Consider the following 17,886-nt stretch of genomic DNA (forward strand, 5'->3'; position numbering starts at 1 on the left):
ACACGTCTTGGAGGCAAACAACACAGCTGATGACATAAGCTGGGCCTCATTGTGTACTTTACTCCCCCTTTCCCCTTATAAATATTTACAATAAAAATAGCAAATAACAGCCTAATTATATTATATTTTAAAAATATGCATAATCATAGTACGATTCTCACCTAAAGCCTCATTGATGTCAAATTACTTTGAAAGGTCATAAATTGATTTGAAAGAAGTTAGTAACGAATTATGTATCATTATATGAAATTAAACATTACTGATTAATCAAGACGACACGGTTCAGCAGATCTCTCTTAAAACGCTTAAAATACAGTTGAACTAATATCAAAACAGATCATATCACTCTTCAGCACCTAAACTGCAAACAGCTGCCTCGGGCTTCTCTAATCCCATCCACCCAGCTCTGGTTATGTTTAGGCTTCGCACTGTGAAACACCGTAAACCTAAAGTTCATTCATTCGCCTGCTGACACACTAACACTTTTCATGGAGTTCATGGTGGGTTTTTTTTCCCCTTTTTGGTTAATAAATTAGTATAATTTTGACTGATGCTGCGCCTCTTCTGTTACCTGTTATTACTCATGACTTTTCTTCTCCAGTGGGTTCCACTATATATAATATGGGACTAATTTCTTGTGCAGAGTTGGTAAATGACTCCTTGACATATTTGACCTGCTGCTGAGCTGTGTAACCACTAGATGGTACTGCTGCATCGTGTCAATACAGCTGGGGTGACTTTGTTTGGACAGAACTAGGTATAATACTGAATTTTTGTATGAAGGTATTGCTATCAATTCCACTGTCTGGTCCTCATGTTTCCCAGACCTGAATCCTTGTGAGAACCTCTGTCACATCTTCTGTGTCTAGTCCCCACACTCTCCTAGAGCTCCCTGATGCTATAATCCATGTCTGGGAGGATATCCCCTAAAACACCATCCACCGTCTCATCAGTAGCATGCCGAGGTATTAGTGAGAGTGCATCAGGTCATTATTATTACCAGAGGCCCAAACCAGTGTTTGTGCTGGCTATAAACTTGCTTCAGCTCTACAAATCCTGGACCAGAAAGACCAAAATCCCCTCTGATCATAGAGGGAGACAACTGATCAGCAATGCATCTTGGAATCTCATCCATCCACATGGGATGTGTGGATGGAGAAGAAGTTCCTTATTTTTAATCCACACAAGGAGGAAGTAAAGACTACTGCCAATTTCTTTTTCCCCACAGTGCACAATGGACATTTATCAGTTAGTGTTTATTAACATATTTTTCCTCCATCACAGTATTTTTTTTCTTAAATAGCTACACCACAGTGTAGATGGGTTCATCCCACTTGCAGACACAAATATAACAAAGATATATACACAAGTATATACATATGCACAGGAGGCGCCTGTGTGCCTTTGTCGGGATTAAAGCTTCACACATTTGGCTACAGCCTCACTCAAGAGTCAAAAATAAAAATAAAAAACCAAAAAAAAAAAAAAAACTACACAACAAATTAAAACAAGACAGCATTTACAGGATGTAGACTAAACCTGTAGTAATTGTAAGGATGTACGTTCTCTGTCCTCTTCAGCAGAGGGTAAAGAAAACGAGCATGAATGAAATAAACATTGGCAACTCAGTTGTCCGAATCAAATGCCAAAGATGTAACATTATGTATAACATATGACACTCAATGTACACATTTCCATATCGACAGACATGAAACATAATCCTCGTGATGACAGATTGACATGTGCTTCTCCAATAAAAACATATATACAGATAAACATAAACACCCATCGATAAGAGCTCCGCTTTCTATCTTCATCTTTTTTTTTTCCCCCCCCTTCTTCTTTCTCCAAAATGATGCGCTTCCCTTTTATAAAATGCATATGAAGCAAAGACCGCAAAGGAGGTTAAACCTGAATGCCCAGTTGGCAACAGCTTTACAGGCCTTAAATAGAGTTAAATAATCCAAGAAGCATGGCTTTCTAGAAAACATGAATTTGAAAAGGAAAAATGAAAACTAATAAATATTTAAATAATGATATCACTAAATTACAGGTGCCTGTAGTAACTTAAATTTAAAGCATTGAGAGAGAAAAGGTTTTTCCTGCCATCAGCAGCTGTCCTTATAAATAATGGAAATAATGTAGCTGCTGAATATACAGACATCAGTTATGTTTTTGAAAAATAACTGCTTTCACTCCTGTAGTGGTTTCAGTGTGACGGTGGAGTACTATTAGAAGCCCTTTAGAGCGCAGGTGTTCCTGTTTGGCCACAAGTTCAAACATCACCATTATTTATAACCTCTTATAAGAAAAGCCAGTGGGATGGGAATAAGATGAAACAGGCTGGCTGATTGGATTGTGTAAACTATGAAGTGAAAATGTAAAAATACAATTTCTATTTTAAAAAAACAAAACAAAAAAAACCCCCGACGTTTGCATCAGCTTTTTAAAACCCCGTAAACGGGGGAACAAATTAAGGTTGTACCGCTGTTCAAGTTCCTCGTGTCGAACGCTCACATCTCAGAGCCTCCTGAGGTCGCTCACGTTCGACGTGCGTACATAGCACCATTAATACTAATGAAAACATGCTCTTAATGCTTTTCATAGTTCTTGTGTGATTTTTGACTCAGAGAAAGACCAACTAAACAAAGAAAATGAAAAGGATCTTTTCACAGTACATCTAAAAAATAAGGCTTTTTTTCCCCACGAAAAACAGAAACAGAAGTGTGCCAGGAAAATATCACAGATTCACAGATGGGAGGGTTGTCTTTAGAAAAGGCCTCAGGGTGGCTGAAACAATGACACTTGAGTGAATCAAGTACTTCTGGAACAGCAGCATTAGTGGACAAGGCAGTGATCCGACAGTCGCGGGTCTGTTGGTGCCGTCCGGTGCAAAAGTGCCATTCGTTCACCCCACTGGTCTGTCTGGAAAATGAGCTAGACCACGTTGGCTAGTTCTGCTGAGTCCGTTTCAGAGTCCGCCTCATTCTCCCTGTGAGACGAGAGACTTCGGTTGGAGGGTTGCCTCACACAGATGCAACACACACACAGAAGATGGTGAAGCGTTTGGGTCTGTGCACTTACCTCAGGTCCTGTAGGAGTTTGCGGTTAGCTTGCCTCTTCTCCTCATTGATCGGGTAAGAGTAAATTATGGACAGGCCAATCGCCATCAGAGCTATGGGTGCCGCCGAAACCAGTAATTTCAACGTCAAGTCCACTTCCTTAGGTTGAGAGCAGCCTCGGCTGATGTAACCCGCAAAGCTAAAAAGAAGAGAAATAAAATTATTAGCTTTTAGCGCAGCAGAGATATTGATGTGCAGGAAAAGTAACAAATTACTCATCAAATGAAAAACACTGCTGTGGTTGCTCATGTGATATGTACCCACATGCACTCTATAGCCTCACTGTAATCTAATGGAACGGAAAGGAACTCCTTGCTTTGATGTGGGATTTTAGGTGCTGAGAAATTCAACTAAACAAATCGCTGCAAATGCTTAAACTTGGTGCCAGTGCTTACTCTAAACTAAGAGTAGAGATGCCGAGAGAGACTCCAGAAGCAAACTTGGTGAAGAAGACATAGAAGGAATAGAAGAGCGCTTCGTGGCCGGTGAAGTCAGGATTTTGCACTTGGAAGTCGTCGACGACATCGGGCAGCATAGACCTGAACAAACAAAACGTGAGGCTTGGTCATTTATGTGCATTCCTGATAAGAAAAAACGTTTTTATCTATAAAGTCATCAAATACGAGCCAGCGGAGAGGCATACCAAGGTAGCAGGAAGGCGACAGCCACTCCAACGCCAGCAGCAAAGGAGCAGATGTAGGTGACAGCCAGGTTACTCTTCAGGGACACCACCAGGATCATGAAAGGAATCACAACCTGGAAATGACAGCAGTGAGAGATTTAAATCCCAAAACAGGTCTCTTAATGATACTGCATCAGTTTTCCTATGAAAGAAAAATTCCCCTAAGTTTTATGGTTTGTTTATACTTTTAACAAGATTTCAGGGACTTACCAGTGTGCCAACGTAAACCGCTGTCTTCTTTCCAAAACGAGTCAGAAACCACTGCCAGAAGGGAATGGCCAGAGTAGCGGAGAGCTGAAAGAGGGGGGAAACAAAAAGCAAGTGTGGTTAACCAACTGTTTTACCAAAACTCAGAGAAGTTCCTGTAAGTTTCTCCAACGCCCCTCCGTATTCCAGGTCAATATCGGGAAAAACAACAACAACAAAAACCCTACTTTATCTGTGTTATATAAAAGAAGAGAAGCATGTTAGACATCTGATGCAGTCACAAAGCACTTCAGATATCATCTGACCTAAAGAGGACATGAAGAGGCGGGACAGCCCCCAGATCGTCGTGGGCTTTGACCTGCGCGTGTTTGACCAAGGCAGCGAGAACACCCAGCCATTGTGCACAGTGTTCTCGGTATTTCCCCACCTCTCCTTCTGAATGCCTTCGATAGGAAGTACATGAAGGACTCTTCATGTCCTTCCCGTCACCTCAGTCTCTCTGTGCAGTCATCTGTAGCTTTCAGACTCATTTCATGTAGTTTCACTTTAGTATACGAGCACACACTCTGTTTTAAAATGTATGCACTTGAAATTAGTCTTGCTGTTCTGCAAACACTTCTCTCAAACCTTTGCCCCCATGAGCCTCGCTGTTTTTTTCCTTAGAAATCAAATATCAACATCACGCATCAGCTTTCATCTTCTAAACCAACTTTGAAGAGAGTTTCACACAAACTGCCTTCACTGAAACTGAGCAGCACAACATTCTCATACAAACATCCTTAAGAACGACTGCACGTGCTTTGCATCCAAGCTGGATCTAACATGAACAGGCGCCACACAGGAGGCTTTTTCTGCCTTCCTCCTCTTCCCTCAGTTATTCATTACTTTTGACCTTTGCTGCTTTTGCTCCTTCGACTGACAGCCAGTGTGAGGTACATGTGCTTTTATAACGTGTGCCAATTTGATTTGGTTTATCTTATCGTTGCCATTATAAGATAATGAGATCACCTCACACATCATCAAGGATTACCATCTCTCAGTGCTGATTAAACAAAGTCATTTCAGTGACTGCACGTACTGGTTAATGGTCACTACCTTGGCTACATAATCCTGTCCGTGAAGTAAAGGCTCAAAGCATCTAATCTCTTCACCCTTGCTAACCTGCACTTTCTCACCCCATACCGTTGCGTGAGCTCAGCACATCTGTGGATTAATTAGCTTTAATACTCGTCGGGAAGTTTGCGTGACTCTTTGATATGAAAGCTTTTTGTTCCCCTTATACCACAGGTTTATATAAAAGAGACATGAAAGCAGAGGTGACTGTGGCTTCTTTACGGTCTGTGGGAACGGGGTGGCATTCGGGCCGAGTAGTCACACATCACTGAAACAGCCATGCAGGAGCCTTCCTTTCTGACCGAGTACAGAGTGGATTTTATAATTGAAGACCATTTACAAGAGAAGGCTTTTGTCTGCATGCTGACGTTAATGGCTCATTTTGTTCCGCACAAACGGGCTGCTCTGGGTTTCACCTGCCAGGGGTGGCTGGAGTCATTTCTATGGGAACAGTGCACCTAGCTGTCTGTGTCTATGTGTTTGTCACAATAAACCACCTCCCGGTCACCTCCTCTGTGTCTCTACTCACCATGATGACCAGCAGAATATTCTGGAAGTCGTTCCTGAAACCCAGTGTGGCGCTGCAGAACAGGGCAAAGTTTCCCTCCAGGAGCTGCAGGATGAGACAGAGAGGTCACTCAGTGTATTGCTTGAACACACAAACACGCACACACATGCACATGGGGCCAAGAAAACTCTGGCTGGGAGCACAAACATGCGAGACACTAAACAGGCTGAAGTTAGTGACTGAAAAACGCAAACATGGAAAGTTATCCTGTATACAAATTCATTTACAGTAAAATATACAGAGTGTGTGTGGCTCTTTCATGTACGCACCATGAAACCTAGTGAGGTAAAGAGGAAGGCCATGACCAGTTTGGCATATGGTCCATACCCCATCACCAGCTTAATCCCCTGAAAGAAGGACATGGGCTCAGACCTGGGACGAGAAGACTCTGAAAAGAGAAAAGACACGAGGGAGTGAACCAAGATGCAGAATTCACTTTGAAACGTTCTGATGTCCCGTTTCTAGCTCAGTAGGTAGAGTGGTGGCCCCATGATTGGAAGGTCGGGGGTTCGATTCCCCTGAACAGCTACCCTGAGGTACCCCTGAGCAAGGTACCGTCCCTACACACTGCTCCCCGGGCGCCCAATGGCTGCCCACTGCTTCACTGAGTGAATGGGTTAAATGCAGAGAGGGATTTTCCCCACGGGGACCAATAAAGTACACTTTCTTCTTCTTCTTCTGAGCTTTTTTACTTTAAATGACACTTTTCATGTGCAGCTGCCTTTAAGCCTCACCCTGAAATAGCCAGACATCTTATTACGAGGTCATAAGGCTTTCACTTTGAGCAAACTTTGTGTGCTTCCTCAGCCCATAATCATGGAGCTGTAATCACACGAAGGAAGCGTACATGTGCGGCCCATCGGGAATCTGACATCAGTGATTTTGGCTTCGGATAAAATCTTAGTCTGTTAAAGGATCCAACAACAGAAGGATGGTTGATTCTGATAAACGCTCACCTTTTTGTTCTCTCACACCGAAGAACAGCACGACAGCACAGATGATATAAATCAAGCAGATCACACCTGACGCGATCATGTAGGCTGTTCTCTGCACAGGAGGAAGAAATGCGCAATGAGTATTCAGAAGATTTCACAAACCGCCGTCATCAGCTCGCATCTAATTAGACGAACTTGTTAATTAGCCAACTGATAAACGGTTACCGTGTGCTCCAGGGAGATGACAGGCTTAGACTCATTAAGTCCAGGGGACGCAGAGAAGTTGCTCGGCTCCGCCAGGATATCGGCGGGCCCCGGGATGCAGGGAGCGTTCGCCAAGCCGACGATCTGGCCCTGGATCGCCGTACCGAGCAGGGTGCCCAAAACCTCCACCGTCATCCCTGATGAGGAGACAAGGAGGCATCGTAAAGAGGCTCCAGGAGGTTTATCTAAGAGGACGGCGCTTTAACATGCCGATACTCACTGTAGGCAGTCGCAGAGTCTCTCTCTTTCTGCTCTGAGCTGATGAACATGGTGAGGGCTGAGTATGGCACATGGAAGCACTGCGGGAAATCACAAAGAGTATGAAGGTGAGAGAACAGCTTCAACAAATGATCGATACTTAGATACCACAAGCGCTGCACGAAGACAGGAAACTGTTTAAGTAATCCAAATATATCAGACTTATAAAGAAGTTGGGGTTAATCTTCCCATGAGGTGCTACATACTAATATTATATATACACGGAAGAAGGAAATACAGACGGGAACATTCTTTCCCTCCGACGTCACCAAAGACCACAGTTAGGCTGCAGGCCATACTCTGAGAACCCTACAATGAAAGGTTATAGTGAACATGTTTGTGCGTGCACATGTGGTACTCACAGTTTGGAGGCTCTGGAAGAGGCAGTAGAAGAAGAGGTACCAGATGACTTTGCCATTCTCAAAGGGAGGAACGTACCATATGAGGAAGTAGGAAATCACAGCCAGAGGGGTTGACAGTACGATCCTGCAGATGAGATAAAGCAGGAGGAAGGGAGGGGAGTGGAACAGGAAAACATGACAACAGCAACAGCGTCAGTCGGTGTAAAACGTGATCTATTCAAAGTGTGGAACATCTCATTTTGTAAACAGTTTCCAGGCCTAAAAAGTCTCTCATTGCGTAACTACTCATGGCTTTTCTATTCTGCTCGTGCCAACACTTCTTCAGTGATTCTGCACTTTAGTTAACTGTCTCCTGATGAATATATTGTGTCTATGTACTTTACATGCAAGGAGGCTGAGCCTCAGATATGGCCTGATCTGAGGGTTACTAGAGGATGAATGACTTGGGGAATGCTGCTGAACGACATTAAAGGCACCTTTTGTTTTCATGAATTCACACAACATACAGGAACTTTAACTGAGCATAAAACCCCACAGAAGTGAAATTCTTTTGCACACTTCCCACCCTCCAGTCACCTCCTTCCTATGGTCAGACAGCTACAGTCCAATGAGATGTGAGATTTTGCCCTGCAGTTACGCCTCTGTGGATGCGTCACATTCCAAGAAATACACATGGAATATGACAGTTCGTGCCATCCTGCCAGGCCATTCACTGACAGGTCCTGTCTGAAAAGATCAGACAGCGAAATCATGCTCGAGTCAGAGTGGCCCAACAGCTAGAGCAGGCCTAACTTCTCTCCACAGTGCTCAGAAAGCTGAACAACTCGCTGCCAATCAATTCGAGCCCTTGCGAACAATTATCAACATAATCACGCACCGCAGCGAGAGTTTGAAAGAGAGAGAAGGTCCGGCGGAGCGACGTGCTGTCTGCTCTCTCGCCCATGTGATGTGATTAACTGTACCCTTGTTTGAACACACTGTGGGAGTGTACAGAAAGGGTGGACAAGCTGGAACACATGATCCATCCACATGCAACAATGCGCTCAGGAATGCTTGCTCCTTTTTTTCCTCCTTTTTTAATACAGTAATCAACTCCAACCCACGAGATGAACACAAACGCAAGGAATGTCATCCACACAAGTCACCAGCAGAAACTGTGTTGCTTGGTTTGTTTTTTTTTTTTTAAGGCACGTGTTCACTGTCTGCAAGCCTAAGATAAGCTTCGCACCATCCTTGCAGAACTCCGGAGGCACACAAGCATTGACCTACATCACATTTAAACATCTTCTGAAACAGCCGTGCTGACAAGAGCGAGCGTTATCTACTTTGTCAGCGAATTAACTCAGCGAGTGGCAGCTTTAAGTCTATCAACAGTTTAGTAAGAGTGAAAAGCTATCTTAAGAGCTTCTGCGTGTGAGAGTGACACAGTTATCTCTCCATTTTCTCATTTTTGGCTTGGCGGCTGAAGCAATAATACATTTTTAAAATTCAGTTTTTGACTTTGTGCTTTCATAAGTCAGAAATCACGCCCCCCCCAAAAAAAATATATATCACTCTTTAGGTGAAAGTCTTCAAAACTGGCTCTTCATACTGTAGCCAACTGCAGAAGCTGACAGTGATATAAGATAAGCAACAGGAAGGCCTTCGGTCTGAAAATTCACTGCTAGAACTTGAACTCCAGTAACCTCCTGGATTCCTCAGTCGCTCTTTAAAACGTAATACAGGCACTGAAAGCTGAGCAGCTATTGGCTAAAACTAGTGGTGTGTTGTGGGCAGGACCAATGAGAAGCTCGCTCAGCTCTGGTCACCCTCCCCCCACTGTGGCTTCCAAGCATTAAAGACAGAGCAGCTCTGACTGCATCTGCAGCTTCCTGCCTGCTCTCTGCACATGTGTCTGAAATGAACTGAGCCATAATATAACCAAAAATGCCAAACCCACCCCCGCTACAACCAAAAGCCCACGCCCCATTTCTGACGAGAAGTGGAGGATGCACTTTATCCCCCCCCCCCCCTTCCTCTGTGACCCACTTTTGAGATTCAAACATCAGCATCTCAGCAGTAATTACAGTAACGAGATAAAATCCATCACCCTCTTGCACATTCGCTTCTCAGTCAAAATTTTTTGACAAAGAAATAACTCTTAATATAATTTTTACATCATCGAGTTCAGCGCTCCTTTATGGGAACTCCCATTAACGATTTCATCACTGGTGAGGAACATTTCTATCACCGTCAGCTCTGCGAACCTCAGTCTCGCCATTATGACATTTCTTCTGCATTAGTCATGCAGGTCTACTTGCGACATACACACCCACATAGGCTGCAAGATTAAAGCTAAAAATCACAGCCACAAATACTTAGATTATTTACCACAAACTTTCTTTGAATGAGCTCTAAAACCACGGCCGTTTAACTAGAATTCATTTGAGCATCAGCAAGAAACTGTCTTTCTAAAACATTACATGACCTTTACCTCCTCTAGAAGATATTGTTTCTACAGAGCCAAGCTGAACTACGCGGTGACAAAAGTAGCTGCGCTCTACTTGTAACAAGCTAAAATTCGAGCTGTATAGGAATTATTGCAAAAAGGAATTTTATCTTGATTATCTGCTTTCATAGCCTTTTGCAACCATTTACCAAGAGGTTGCATTAACACAGGGAAAGACAGTAGTGGGCAGGCAGGGGACCCTCTCCTCCCACTCGTGCCACTTCCTACCCAACGCTCATTTCCTAACCAGCTTGGGAAATTATATGTTTAATCAAGGAGGCAAGGGAGTAAATACACAGGTGCAGCACACACCCCACACCTCCTCGTGGTGGTTATTAAAGAGATGCCTTTGCTCTTTTGTTGTTCTTGACATATCCTCTCTCTCTGATACCTTTTACCTCCGGTGGCTTATTTCTACCCTCGTCACACTACAGAGTACTGCATGTACTGCATGTACTGAAGGGACAGTGGCTCTAAAACATCTTCTGTGCTGACAGCTCTATAACTAGCAGCTCTGCTGACACCCCAGTAGTCTCTTACATCAGCGGAATTATATCAATTACATCTCCGTTGACACAGACCACAGGTGTGCAACGGTGTGGGGAATAGGGGTTTAAAAGTCATTAGACTTTAGAGCTGATAAGACTGTGCAAGATGCCCATAGACAGAACAATGTGGTGGTGGGGGGTGGGTGGGTCAAATCTGAAAAGAAAAGCGATCAGTAAGCCTTTTCAGGCATGCTTTACAGCCCTCCTACACACAGACAAGCTGAATTCAAACCTTAATACAAGATGGGTTTTCATATTATTCTCTGTATATTTAAGGTTTTATGTCAAATAACCACACAAAGAAGACTTCCAAAGAGTCTTTGTGCGCTTCCTGTAATGCGCTGGAGTTGTATTTGTCACCAAAAACTACAATGTGGGTTATGTGCAAGAGTATCTCCTGAAGCAACTTCCTGTTTTTGTTTAACTTAAAAAAGAAAATGGCTTGACATCTTTAGGGGGTTTATAGTTCAAACAGTAGCAGTTAATGTGGTCCACTTCATCTAAAGACAGTTCTCAGTATGCTATTCTAAATAGCAAGAGGTGAATGAGAGACAGGGGAAGGAGAGTTTGAATGGACACATCCGCACATGCTGGCAATGAGGAAGTAGTACTGCAGCAATAGCATGATGCTCCAACAGCAAATACGCAACAAGTGTTTGAACTGCTTAACCTGGCTTTATCAGTAAGGTAAAGGAAACAGTTTGTCAGAGACCTCACTAAGGAAGTATATTTGTTATGCACATCAAATCAAATGGACTGTGTAGCACCACGAAACTAGGAGGGAGTAAAAGCTCACCAGGGCAGCATGCGTCCAAAACGCGTCCACGGGCTTCGAGAGACCAGGAAGCCCACTGTGGGGTCCGTTACGGCGTCCCAAGCTCGCCCAACAAACAAGATGATGGAAGCATAGAAGGGATCGATCTGTAAAAGCACAAGAAAAAGATTAGAGATGTCGACACGTGGCTGTTATACACATGTATCAGCTCAGATAAATGAGCACAGGTTATGTGGTCGTATAGCTAAACAGTAGCAGTGAAGCTGTAAAAATGGGCATTACACTTCGCATTACAGTGGGAAAGGTTTAGTCACTATCTTTTATTAAAGGCAGCAGTGAGAGAGTAACTCTTAACACATATTAGTTGCCAGCTGGCTGTTAACAGAGGGGACAAACTCGGACAGGGTGATGAATGTGTGACTTCTAAATGTACAATCTGTACCACGCTGTGTCACCCCATAGACTGTTAATTAATAGCCATGGAAGGCGAACAAGACCGAACCCTGGGAAGCCTTTGACTATCACTGCCATCATGGCCATGACCATCAGATTACTGTCAGAGCTCATTAATGCGAGCTCCCCCCCTTTATATTGTGCCACCACTGTACCCCTCCCAAAGCTTTTCAGAACAAGCTCCTGTAAGCCTCTTAATACACTGGAGCCCCATCATCGAGCCAATAATAGCAACAAGGCAGAAACTTTTTCCACAACTTTGCTCTGATCTGTGTAAAGTCCTGTATGAGGGCTTATAAGAGCAGGGCTTTAAGACTCAGCATTACTACATTACAGAGAACAGACTGCACACTTTGCTCTCAATCCCATTTAACCTTGTGAAGTCTAACCTTACTCCTATCCCTTAATGTTTTGGACACATATAGGGTTAGGCTTTCTTATTGGAAAATTTAATAGTATTTAATGAGTGTTAAATTGAACATATATGTATTTTTTTTTTCCCCTAACCGTCGAAATTGACATATTTTGAAAGCACAGGTTCAGGTTACTTATCACTGATGGTGAAGCCAGGTGGCTTCATTTATCTCTTGGAGTTTGGAAACAATTTCAACCTCCTCACCTGTGCTACGTCCAGTAGATAGATCTGCAAAAAGAAGCCCAGGGCGCATCCTGTGATCTGGTACGGAGCTCCCCCGATGGCATAGCATATCTTGTTGCAGACTGATAACCTGTTCTGCTCATGCTGCAAGTAGGCAATAAAAAGAACAGAAACACAGATTTAGAACGTGCTCAAATACATTGATCGTAAAAACAAAAGTAGGATAAGAACATTTTGTTCAACAGGCACACCTTAGAGCAGGCCTGAGACCTGCTCGTCATCTGGGAGGATCTCGCTTGACAAGAGGCAATAAACGGCTTCAATGATAGCAAACTTTTGAGGAAACTGCCCTTGGGTATTTGCAGCTGTCTGCAAACGTTTTTGGACTTCAGCGGGGCCAAGTTTTTGTAATTATAGGAGAGGTCACTTCCCGGAGTGGCCAGCAGCAGCTTAAGCCTTACACAGCCACTGCAACACACCTACAAACAATTACACTCCCCCTGTCCCCAGAAGACAAAAAAAGAAGAAAAAAAAAAAAAAAAAAAAAAAAAAAAAAAAAGGAAGCAGATTATAAATCGGCAACTTTCTCAATTTCTGTCTGAGGACTTAATCTGCAGACTTGCTTCTTTCTCACCAGTCCCATTAAACAATAAAACATTTTTTCCGAGCCTCACGAGGAACGTGGCCTAAATTCTTAATCGCCAGAGGGTCTTAAGAGCTCGTGAGTTCTGCTGGCAAAAAGCTAACCACAGTGTAGTGTATTTGGAAGGTGTCGGGGACAGCCGCCAGGGAAACAAGAAACCCTTGGTTCGGTAACAAGCGCTTATTCTTCAAGAGTTTCTCCGCTGAACATGTAATCATTTCCTCAACAGACAGACTCCAAACAGATCTCCTAATGGCAACACAAATCCACGATTGGTGTGAGCGTCTGACTACACCATTGTGTCACTCACCCCAAAAGCCAGGGCGACAGCACCTTGGCATCAGTTTGAGATGGCTTAATTCCTCAGTGGATGACTGCCACTGTTTGACCAGAGCTTTGACCACTGCTGCCCAAAGAGAGGCGAACACACACCCTTATCCCCGACCAATCAAAAGTTTGAGTTTTCTGCTGCTTAGTCTGACCCCTCTCTCTTTATTTATTTATTTTTTTTAAAGGGGGGGGGGGGGGGGTTTAATCTCTGGTGCTGAATGAGAAAAGGGCTCTTGCTGATAACCTTAAGCAGAAGAAGAAAAGCAGAAAACCTATATCAAGGTACAATCTGTTTAAAGTAACCTTCGGCATATTTCACCACTCCTCATAAGGATCAGGAAAAGGACACGGAAATGAAGCATTGCTGTCATTGCATGCAAATAAACCAGTCTTTGCCCCACTGATGCGCCCAGCTCTGCTTTTCTTTAGGTCAAACACTCTTCACTGCAAGGACAAACCAGCAGAAGAAGCAGTTTTAACCATAATAGCTGGAAATGCAGTAGCTGCAGTAGCTCTGGTGTCCATGGCAGCAAATGCAAAATCTCAAGCATCTCTCACCTTACATAACTCCCCTGAACCCACTCTACCTGAATGCAGAGCACTGACTGTACCGACACAGGTGTGTAACCATCAAGTAACTGCCACAGGAATGTGTTACTGTGACAGTGTATTTGTGTCACACGCATTTGCATGGTTGTCAGGCAGTCTATTTAAAACACACAACCATAATGGATCTTAACTGAGCTTGCGGCCACACGTGGACAGATGTCTTTGGCAAAAAAGAAAAAGAGAAAGGAATGTAGCTGAGTTTTATAAACAGGACACTGAATCTACCTTCACTGATATTACTTCCAGGGCCACACCTGCTATCAGAGTTCCCACTAATGATATGTTACTACTGTAAATGCGTAACATGCGTAGGTGAGACGTTTTTCCTGCTTTTTGGGTTCACGTGTCACTCCCTTAGTTTAAAGGTGCAGACACACAAAATCCCGAACACTCATTTTGTAGTCTGTTTTCGGGAAAGGTCCTCTGCCTGCTCCTTCATTATCTGACACGTCGCCTTGTGGCGTTCAGTGCTTTCGGGAAAATTGTAAATTTAATGGGAATTTTCTTCAGCAGTGTGTGTGTTTGTTTGTGTGGTTTTCTTTTTTTTTGGGGGGGGGGGGGGGGGGGGAGAGACGTGAATACCAAAGCAGTGAAAAATTAAACCATTTGTTTAACAAACCACTAGTATGTGAGGGAATTTAAAACATCGTGCAAATGAACTCTACCGCATTTTTGTTACTACAATGCAAATTATAGTGTCTGATTATTCCAGCCTCAGAAAGACAGGCTACTTTCTCTTTTTCGTTGAGTGTTTCTTCCTTGCAAAGGCAGAGCTAGTGGGGGTTTTAACAGAGCCCAGTGAATGCAGCACATCTATCTGAGAATGCTTATTAAAACTGATATGAAGGATAAGACAAACCACGCTGGTGTTAGCAGACTATATTCTGCGACGTTTTTGGAAAGGCGATATCGATATTCCCAGCGTGATTTAAAAAAAATGTGTAATTATTTTAATTAAAAGTAAGCCACCTTTATGCAAAGGTTAAAACCCAAATTTATAACCTAGCTTACAGATTCTCGGCTACTTTAAGGAACAACGTCAAAAACCAGCCGAACGTGAACTGAATTTGAGGAACTGATAAGACGAGAGGTATTACATTTTTTAATTCAAATGTAGCTACACGTTGCTGGCGAAATAAGGGCACAGAAAATCTCGAACATTGCCTTCCACACACGCAAACTGTGAATTAAACCCGTTTGTGTAGATGTAGCCCTCCAAAACCACGGTTTTTGGTTTAAACTATTTGAAGAATGCGTTCTTAGTATAATTAAGGTTCAGAAGAAGGAGAAAGGGCTTCCCAAAGGCCCAAATAACACTCACGTGCCAAATAACAATAATTACATTTTATTAAATTATGAGTTTATCCATTTTTTAAATTCCGTTTATATCGTTTCCGAGTTACTAATGAGACAAATGTTGGCCCGGAATGGCGCGCGCCTTATTTAAGCTAACATGAGTCACCCTTAAAGTGTCAGCTCGCTGGTATTACCCATTCATTTAAACCAGGGGTGCCCAATCCCGGCCCTCGAGAGCTACCGTCCTGCAGCTTTTAGCTGCATCCCTACTCCAACACAGCTGAATCAAATGGTTTGATTACCTCTTCAGCATGCCATCGTGTTTAGCAAAGGCCTGATAACAAGCCATTCATTTGATTCAGCTGTGTTGGAGTAGGGATGCATCTAAAAGCTGCAGGACGGTAGCTCTCGAGGACCGGGATTGGGCACCCCTGATAAACGATCGACACCCATTCCTATCAAAGCCTGGCCCTTTCTATTTTCGAGAATTCGTGTGAAAGCGGGCCAGAATCAACCCGTACCTGAAGCTACATTTTGAATAAATGAATTTACTCACCCTTTTAGCGAGCTGGATGCCATCCGAGTTCCCCGGTTTATTCAACAAACTGGCGTTCGAGTATTGTTCAGCTCCTTCTCCTTTCGCCATGGCAGAAATAACTTCGTCCTCGGTTGAATTTGCCTCAGAAATAAATACACAAATAAACCACTATCCTCCCTTAACAGAAAGAAATACGGTCCGGTAGCGTGTAAATAGCGTGACTGATGAGATGTGGTGCTGGCAGCAAGCAAGCTTGACTGGATGTAATTTTTTGGATGTCCCCGCCCTCTAACGTGAGCCATTCACACCACTACTATACCACGCCCCCTCGGGTGTGTCACAGTCATATGTTTCTTCATCAGAAGCCTTTCCTTGGAAATTCTTTGTATCCGTTTTCATCCAAGTGTGTTTACATTTACAAACGAGCTGTGACTGATCGCTCCTATAACGCGCACGCCTACTAAAAATCAAAGCTGGTGGATATATATATATATATATATATATATATACACACACACACACACACACACACATATATATATATATATATATATATATATATATATATATATATATTAGGGCCTAATTATTTGAGACCTTGTAATTAAGAAAGATTTGCCAATACTAGAGAAATATGCTCTCTCCATGCGTTTTCCCTGAGCTAATCATTCAAACTGGATACGCTGGCGCAGGTCAGAAGACAATCAAAATAAAACAGGAACACTCAGACAGAAACTCAGACTCAAGCAAACAGCTGGTTAAAATGTAATCCACGACATTTAGCCTACACATTGCATTTAGAGTGAAGCTGTGTCGTTCCTTCATATACAAACACGTCTTTTAGCAGCTGTTTTGTATACAGGGAATCAGCTTTGGGAAAACTCTCGTGCAACCTTTCATGAGTCCTGTATGGCGATGTCAAAACTCAAAGTAACCCCTCTGTACTGAGCATCAGTGGAATCAGTTCAAAGGCGTTGATCACCGTCAAAAATGGACACACGTATCTCCTCACTGCTAAACAGAGGCATACACGAGACGCCTCGTGTGTGGTAGAAAGAAAAAGTTTTGCTTGTGCAGTTGACTGCAGATCGCTCGATTACTGCTTGACGTGGTCTCGGATTCTCAGGTCTATATTTGAAAGGTGTTTTATCCTCTCTATTCCAGTATATATTCCCAGATTAGCTGAGCATACATTCCATAAAGCCTGCAGTATACATATGCTATACACACACTGCTACAGGTATGAATACCCACCTATGTAGCAGGAACCATTGGACTGCTGGAGATGTAAACAAACATTTGCAATATTTGCTTATGGCTTTTCACACACACACACACACACACACACACACACACACACACACACACACACACACACACACACACACACACACACACACACAAATACTTGCCCTCCTCTTTATCTTCGCACTAAGCAATATTTGTTTGCACACACCCTTTAAAAGGAGACTCTCCCTTTGCCTGATCAAACCTTTGGTTTGTGAACCCTAACCTTGCCAAGTGTGCAGTCAAGTTTAGACCATTTGCACATGAGGTGCAAATCTGTAATGGTGCAGGCAGATCAATATGTGTCAACATGCTGCAGATTAGATAAGAATTTATGGCCAAACATAGGGATTGCTGGTAAATGTATGGGATGCTTACGGGAAAGAAATGAAAATATATCAAGAATGCTTTAGCAAGCCCTTCCCTTTGCACACCACATTAATTGCAAATAATTGTTTGGTATCAAAATGCTGTTCCCCTTAACCTCATTTCAATATTACTAAAAGATCTGATGCAACGACTTTTGCAAAGATCAACCAGTTGCTGCAGAAACTTGTTATGAAACTAGATGATTCCTAAAAATGGAAATAATGATTTCCTCTTACAAATGAAGTTAATGGACTCTTTGCTTTCACACAGTTCTTGAGTTTCAATCGCCTGCATCACAATGTGCAACATTTCAGACGTTTGAGCATCTTAGCTGGGCACAAACTTTTCCACACGCTCTTATCCCGTTTAAATGTGCCACTCTTAAAGTAGGGCTAAGACAAACGACAAACTGTCCTAACTGATTACAAAGTACACTGTTTT

The 17,886-nt window shown here is 43.0% G+C and overlaps 1 protein-coding gene across 1 annotated transcript; it reads right to left on the reverse strand.

Annotated features, from left to right (window-relative positions):
- Positions 1-1,237: 1,237 nt before the first annotated feature.
- Positions 1,238-16,058, reverse strand: mfsd2ab (MFSD2 lysolipid transporter A, lysophospholipid b). The gene is made up of 14 exons (XM_085262537.1): positions 15,808-16,058; positions 12,395-12,517; positions 11,344-11,468; positions 7,512-7,635; positions 7,112-7,190; positions 6,853-7,028; positions 6,649-6,739; positions 5,962-6,080; positions 5,654-5,737; positions 4,015-4,098; positions 3,766-3,878; positions 3,518-3,661; positions 3,085-3,261; positions 1,238-2,992 (listed from the first exon to the last, which is right to left on the reverse strand). The coding sequence occupies exons 1-14, from the start codon at positions 15,895-15,897 to the stop codon at positions 2,938-2,940; spliced, it is 1,584 nt and encodes a 527-aa protein (XP_085118663.1). The 5' UTR covers positions 15,898-16,058; the 3' UTR covers positions 1,238-2,937.
- Between the last annotated feature and the right edge of the window lie 1,828 nt (positions 16,059-17,886).

Source organism: Mchenga conophoros, linkage group LG22 (genome assembly GCF_057382185.1).
Source record: "Mchenga conophoros isolate Kocher_MC1m ecotype Shallow Benthic linkage group LG22, M_conophoros_male_GT1.1, whole genome shotgun sequence".
In the NCBI taxonomy this organism is placed as follows: domain Eukaryota; kingdom Metazoa; phylum Chordata; class Actinopteri; order Cichliformes; family Cichlidae; genus Mchenga; species Mchenga conophoros.

Bases quoted from the DNA above. Each gene is read 5' to 3' on its own strand.
- mfsd2ab (XM_085262537.1), bottom strand. From the start codon at position 15,897: ATGGCGAAAGGAGAAGGAGCTGAACAATACTCGAACGCCAGTTTGTTG. The intron at 5,738-5,961 runs GTGCGTACATGA...CTCATCCTGCAG, and splicing joins TTACCTCACTAGGTTTCATG to CTCCTGGAGGGAAACTTTGC. The intron at 3,262-3,517 runs GTAAGCACTGGC...TCTTCTTTTTAG, and splicing joins ATCTCTACTCTTAGTTTAGA to CTTTGCGGGTTACATCAGCC.